General features: G+C 39.4%; 1 protein-coding gene across 1 annotated transcript; it reads left to right on the forward strand.

Moving 5' to 3' along the window:
* Positions 1-2,130: 2,130 nt before the first annotated feature.
* mmp9 (matrix metallopeptidase 9) lies at positions 2,131-6,540 on the forward strand. Its single transcript, XM_040047643.1, has 13 exons — positions 2,131-2,474; positions 2,636-2,874; positions 2,970-3,118; positions 3,222-3,350; positions 3,440-3,613; positions 3,723-3,896; positions 3,999-4,172; positions 4,257-4,412; positions 4,502-4,679; positions 4,786-4,916; positions 5,001-5,151; positions 5,256-5,359; positions 5,496-6,540. The coding sequence occupies exons 1-13, from the start codon at positions 2,337-2,339 to the stop codon at positions 5,612-5,614; spliced, it is 2,016 nt and encodes a 671-aa protein (XP_039903577.1). The 5' UTR covers positions 2,131-2,336; the 3' UTR covers positions 5,615-6,540.
* Positions 6,541-7,522: the final 982 nt, after the last annotated feature.

The raw sequence follows: 7,522 nt of genomic DNA on the forward strand, positions 1-7,522 counted from the left end.
AGATTTTTGCTGATGTCTTCCCTCTTTGGCTGCTATTTCTTAATTCCTATGAAAGCAGTACTTAGTTTCCACACACTGTTTCTGCATTTTAGCCGAAACTTTTTGTTTAATACATTTTTCTCATGACGTTGTATTTAATCATTCTAACGATTCTCGTGATACTTAACCTTAGAAGTCAAAAAGTGTGCACTTTCTTTTTCATGTGACTTTAATGGAGACAGGTAAATGGCCTGGAAGTTTTACAGATATGTGAAAGATGTGGACCATTACTGCTGCTGTTCAAGGGAAAACAAAGCGAATTGCAGACATAGAATTAAAAATATGTTCTTCGTGAGAAGATAACATCATTTCTAGTGTACGTCAACAAACATTACCAAATGGCAAACAAAGGATGTATGTGTCAAAATGTATGAAGAATCAACCACACCAGGAAACCATGAATTCAGAGATGCGGAAATACATCTTCCTCAATAAACCACAGGTCCAAAATTTCAACCCTCCTCTTCAGTAATACTGTATGCACACCATTTCCTTTACCAAAAAAGGTAACCCAACAGCTTTAAGTCAGAGGATGTGCATACAGTTCTTCGCATTTCCAAGTTTAAAACTCAGTCTAGTTCTATTTACAGCCAACTGATCTTATAGTCATTCACTTTACTTAGTAAAACATTATTCTCAAGTTCTTGGACAAGACATACCCTCTCTGCCTTTTACACAAGACATTTTGACTCTGCAAAACGAGTTGTTTATTTTCCTGCATCTGTGAAGGTACTAAGTAAACATGTTTGCACAGTAGAAAGGATGTGTTCACTGACAAAAAGCCCCATATCTGCAGTCTTGACCATTCATGTGAGAACAAGTGAGTCATGGCATGCTGGCTGAGACACATCCTCTCCCACCTTGATATTCACATCTCCCAAAATATCAACATTTCATGGTTCAGCATTCACACAGCAGTACACATAGTTGGCATTCTCTAAAGATTAAAGATTAAAAAACAAGTTTTCCTTAAGTCATATCTGTGTTTTGGTGTTTTTCAGTGATGTCTCAAATTGTTATGAAATCAATGCGTGCATGAGAACTTTATGGGAAAAATACAAAAACATTTGACGAAGTGCTTCTTGCCAAATAGGACATGTTAGTAATTGCTAATGAATTGAGTCATTCTGGGGATAAAGCAATTGAAGATGTTGCACCAGTAGTTGGCAGGCAATGATGAAGCAGTTAGTTCCCAAAAATCTGAACTGCAAAAATGTAAACTGCAAAGGAAGTAAATGTGAGTGTGTGCCGATTTCATTGTTACCATTTATGATGATACATACGAATGCTTAATGCAGCAAATACAAGAAATCATTAGGTTACTGCCTTAACAAAGCAACATTTTCTTTCCAAGTTTTCAATGCGATCCTGCGTCTGGCTTGACCTAGTTTGATGTTTCCTTTGGTTTCAAAACTTAACAAAAAGAGGAAACAAGTTGTATTTATGAAAAAAGTGGAAGCAGAAATCTTTTTATATCAATAATTTGAGCAGAAATAACAGAAGTGTCTAGCTGAGTCCCATGATGACACGATGAGTGTGTTATGCTTTAAAAATACAAAACAAAAAACAAAAAAAAAACAACTTCACTGTTCAAATTTAACCTTTTGTTTATTTTTTTTGTTTAATGGTGTTAATCTCTTTTGTTATTTCCTGAATGGTTTTTATGGTGTTTTTTTTTTTGGGTGTTTTTTGAATGGCTGAAAACACATAAAACTTTCAAAGTACTTCATCATTTCCTAATTATTTTTGTGAGTATCTTGCATCATACATTATTTATTTATTTATTTTAATCAAAACACAAAACAAGCATTGCTGTTTACCAAAATTGGTCTTATCAGCCATTGCCAGGTAGTCATTCAGTAACACTCATTTCCAGTCTGACAAATCTACCCAAAACTACATTAGGTCAGTCACTCATTAGCTGTTATATGTAAAGCTAAAAGTGGATATTTGGAAAGTCCCCATGTTCATTCAACTAATGCAGTTTGCCAAGATGTATGTAGGAGGGATGCGGTTTTTGTGTGGGAGGGGAATAAGGTCAGGTGACTAAGAGTTTTTTTGATGTATAAATACAAGGATCCCTAACCCTTAACCAGCAGCACATCACAGCAAGACTACAGCAAGAGCCTCCAGTCAAAACGAAGAAGGGAGCCAAAGCTGCAGCAAAATCCAACATCAGAGGAGAATCATTTTGGCTTTTTTTTTAGTTTGTTTCTTTTGGTCTGAGTCCTTGCTGACTGCAAACTCTTAGTAAATATTTTTGTTATATTTTGCGCCAGCCTACAGTAGATCTCACCATGAGATGCTGTACTTTACTTGTGTGTTTACTTTTGGGCATAAGCACACAAAACGGATGGAGCCTTCCCCTGAAGTCCGTCTTTGTCACCTTTCCAGGAGACATTCCCAAAAACATGACTGATTCGGAGCTGGCAGAAGTAAGTATGAGGGCTATTTTATTCAGACAGAATAAAATTGCATAAGTGGGATATTTAACCAAGCTATGCAGAAAGACAGTGTAAATACAGATAAAGTTAATTTCTGCAGAAGGATTGTAACAGTAACACAGTAATGTTGGTTTGTCGTGTTCTCCTTCCAGAATTACCTAAAGAACTTCGGCTACATGAATACTGTGGAGCGCAGTGGCTTCCAGTCTATGGTGTCCACCTCCAAGGCTCTGAAGAGGATGCAGAATCAGCTGGGGCTGGAGGAGACTGGGGTGCTGGATAAAGAAACCCTGGATGCTATGAAAAAACCTCGCTGCGGAGTTCCTGATGTGGCCAACTATCAAACCTTTGAAGGAGACCTCAAGTGGGACCACAACGATGTTACTTACAGGTGAGCAAGAAAAAAAAAGTCACTGAGTTCACTATGTAAGGGGCGGACTGTGCAACGAAGTTCTGACTGTGTATGTTATTTTATCTCCTCCACAGGATCCTTAACTATTCCCCAGACATGGATAGCGCTATCATTGACGATGCTTTTGCCAGAGCGTTTAAGGTGTGGAGTGATGTGACCCCTCTGACTTTTACCCGTCTCTATGACGGCACGGCTGACATCATGATATCGTTTGGGAAAAAGGGTAATGTGCTTTACGATGGTCGTTTGATTTGTTTTATGCGCGCTGACGCAACATAGTTGCATAGAAAACCAAACACTAATGTGAAGTGCACATTTCTATTCAGACCACGGAGACCCCTACCCATTTGATGGTAAGGATGGCCTTCTAGCACATGCCTACCCCCCTGGTGAGGGTATTCAGGGAGACGCCCACTTCGACGATGATGAGTTCTGGACCTTGGGGAAAGGAGCAGGTAATCAGAAACACCGGCAACAAGCATTTGTCTCCCCCTAGTGTTCACTTTAAATGTAATTAAATGTCCGGTCTCTTCTGTCTATATAGTTGTGAAGACTCGCTTTGGAAATGCGAATGGCGCCACGTGCCACTTTCCCTTCAGTTTTGAGGGCAAATCATACTCCACCTGCACCACACAGGGCCGCACAGACAATCTGCCATGGTGTTCCACCACAGCTGACTACGACAAGGACAAGAAATATGGCTTCTGCCCAAGTGAACGTAAGCTTGACACTGTATTCTCCAAGGCAAATCACATGTCACAGGTCACCCAGATAAGCGGATTTGCTTTTGTGACATGCTGACTTCTATTCTCTTTTCATCCTAACAGTTCTATACACTTTTGATGGAAATGCTGGTGGAGCTCCATGTGTTTTCCCTTTCACCTTTCTGGGGGAGGAGTATGACAGCTGTACCACAGAGGGCCGCGATGATGGTTACCGCTGGTGTGCCACCACAGGCAACTTTGACCAGGATAAGAAATATGGATTCTGTCCCAGTCGTGGTGAGGGAACACATAAACCACAACACATAAATGCAGTGCAGTGCTGCCACAGTGCCTTGTTATTTTTGTTTAACTGCTGCTGTTATGTCTCTGTTTATCCAGATATAGCTGTAATTGGTGGAAATTCTGAGGGAGATCCCTGCCACTTCCCCTTTGTGTTCCTGGGTAAGGAGTATCACTCATGCACAAGTGAGGGACGAGGAGATGGCAAGCTGTGGTGCAGCACCACTGACAGCTATGATGATGACCAGAAATGGGGCTTCTGTCCTGACCAGGGTGAGCAACAAACACAAGGCAGAAAAAAAGAGGAGGTTAAAATGAATCATTAATCATTAATAATATTTAATATATTTGTTACAGGTTATAGTCTGTTCCTGGTGGCTGCCCACGAATTTGGACATGCTCTTGGCCTGGATCACTCCAACATTAGAGAAGCTCTCATGTACCCCATGTACAGCTATGCTGAAGACTTCTCCTTGCATAGCGATGACATTAGCGGCATTCAGTATCTCTATGGTAAGAGTTTCTTCTTAGCATGCGGCATTAAAGTGTTAATGTCCCTAACTTCGCAGCAATATCTCTCATGAAACTATATATTTTTTCAGGAAGTGGAACTGGCCCTGTGCCCACCCCACCTAGCCCCAAACCGCCTACCGCTGAGCCCACTGATCCCACCACCACCACTACTGCAGTACCTGTGGATCCAACCAAAGATGCCTGCAAGCAGGACACATTTGACACCATCACTGTGATTCAAGGAGAACTACATTTCTTCAAGGATGGGTGAGCAGCTTACTCATCCTACTTTATCGCATTCTTCTTTTCCAAACAAGTAAAAACAAGATTTCCAAGCACATGAAATGTTAAATTTTGTGTGTCAATTTTATAGACATTACTGGAAGATGTCCGGGAGCAGCAATGCAGGGCCCTTTTCTATTTCTAACAAGTGGCCTGCTCTTCCAGCTGTCATCGACTCTGCCTTTGAGGACAGTCTGACCAAGAAATTGTACTTCTTCTCAGGTAATGAACCCTCATGCAATGTTTAACAGCCTGTATTAGCCAACAGCGCTGACGGTCTAATAACGATCATTTTATTGTTTACAGGGAGCAAATTCTGGGTTTACACAGGACAGAATGTTCTGGGTCCCCGCAGCATTGAGAAACTAGGCCTGCCCAACAACATTCAGAAAGTGGAGGGAGCTCTGCAGAGGGGGAAAAGCAAAGTGCTGCTCTTCAGTGGGGAGAACTTCTGGAGGTAGGTTAAAACTCAGCCTTGACAGTCCTGAATTTAAGAGAAAACTGCTACTTTTTTGCCATTTTAATGACATTTTCTCTCTTTGTTTTGTTTGATCTAAACAGGCTGGATGTGAAGGCCCAGACAATCGACAAGGGCTATCCAAAGTTTACTGATGTTGTCTTTGGTGGTATCCCCAGTGATGCTCATGATGTATTCCAGTACCAAGGTAAATAAACTACAAAATGTAAATTTTCTCTTAAGTTTAAGGGGGAAAAAAACCCCCAAAACATCAGAAAAAACAGCAGTAGAGCACTTTAGGGTGTTTGCTTTAATTTATATTAACTTCATTATTTTCCTTATAGGTCACACTTACTTCTGCCGGGATCGCTTCTACTGGCGTATGAATTCCCGCAGGCAGGTGGACCGTGTTGGCTATGTCAAATATGACCTGCTCAAGTGCTCATCAGACACCCGCTACTGAATACACACATACTGAGCTGGGAGTTGTAATGTGGTGGTACCCATTTCTCCCAGCTGCTGTCTGGCAGAATGTGACACAGTGTTTTTGTGTAGCACCTGCTGTGCTGATTTACGTGCTTTCTGGGATGTGAATAATTGTCTTTCAGTCATACTGGTTATAAAACATGTAGCGCCGGCCTAAAAATGTGCCAAAGTCCCAGTACAGTAGAGCAAATTGCAATGTTTGGCACTGCCTTCAGTCTGATTGTCTGTGAACTGATGGTTATGGTGGCCTATAACAGAAACTTAATTATTCTTAACAGCACTCTGGCTCAGACCCCGGAGCTGCAAAATAATTACCATGTCTGACAGGCTCAGACTATTAACAGTATTAGATTATTTTGATATTTATAGCAATATCTAACATTAATATTATTTTTGTCTCAAACTTATTTGTTTTGTACGATTATTGTGTGTGTTTTTCTGAAAATGGCTTCAGAGCCAATTACTTGCACTGGAAGACAAGGTATGTCTCCTACACATAAATTATTTAAGAGGTTTAATACATTTTGTAGGGATGCACCAAATATTTTCTTTACTGATACTGATATGATCAAAATTTGAAGTTTGCCAATGGCCGATGTTTTTGTTTTGATTGTTTTGGTTTATTATTTATTCACCCTTTGTGCAAAGAAAACAAAGAACTGCCATTGTTAAAAATAACAGTTCATTACTTTATCTTTGAATATTAATCTGTTTAACCATCAAAATTGATGCGATACAAGAGATATCATGAACTAGTATCAGTGATTGCCATCTTGTTTGTGATAGGCCAGTGGAAGTCAATGAGGCCGATATCAATCGATATTAATATGTTGATGTATCCCTAAATGTTTCTATCAAAGTCTTGCCTATCAATGCAATAAACTTTCTGTGAAAACAATTTAACCCTGTGAGCAGTATTAATCATTCACTAAAAACACACTGAAATGCTTTGAAGACAATTCAAGACAGCTAAAACATACACAGTGAAAAGTGTACACACTTGTGTTAAAATGCCAGAAAAAATAAGAGCACAATAAATCATTTCAAAACCTTTCTTACCTTTGATGTGACATATAAACCAAACAATTCAAATTAAAAAACAAACAAATATGTTACAGGAAAAAATATTTTTTAAAAAACTAAACAATACAATGAGCTTATTGCATAAGTGTAGACACCCTTCAAGTAATGCTTGGTTGAAGCGTCTTGAGTAAACACGCCCCCCCCCATCAAGACTCAGATTAACCCCAATTAAAGTTCAGCTGCCCTGGGAGGATTTTCTTGGCATTTACTCAGTTGTAAGAAAAGTCATGTTTTGTAAAGAGCTTACAAAGCATCAAAGGGATCTCACTGGTGAAAAGTATCAGTTACTACAAAAATAAAAATACAAAAATAAGGCCGGAGAAAATATGGGACAACATTGACATTGCAAAGAACTGAATGACCCCCCTAAAAATTAATTCAAAGATGAAAACTGGTCAGGGAGAATTTCAAGAGACCAATAGTAACACCGAAGAAGCTGCAGAAGTAGAAGTATTGACAGAAGTGGTCAATACTTGATTTGGAGCATATCTGATTTATGAATATGAAATTTTCCTACAAGCAGCAAAAATTGAACGCAGTATGTTAGGTTTTTAATTATCATTTCCTCAGTTTTTGTCCAATATATTGCTGTACATCATTCCAAAACATTTTGACACACACACACAACAAGAATAATTAATATCGAGGGTCAGTGTTTGTCCTTTATAGGAATATTACTTTTTAGTGACACTGCCATCACAAATCAGCATTGGTAATTGATTCCATTTGACTGGTTGGAGAGACATTATGCTTGCATACAAGATTCCACACTAGAAGAGCTTGTTTATGAAAACTAGAACAT

This window comes from Simochromis diagramma, unplaced genomic scaffold, assembly GCF_900408965.1.
Source record: "Simochromis diagramma unplaced genomic scaffold, fSimDia1.1 OVJJ01000387.1, whole genome shotgun sequence".
NCBI classification, from domain to species: domain Eukaryota; kingdom Metazoa; phylum Chordata; class Actinopteri; order Cichliformes; family Cichlidae; genus Simochromis; species Simochromis diagramma.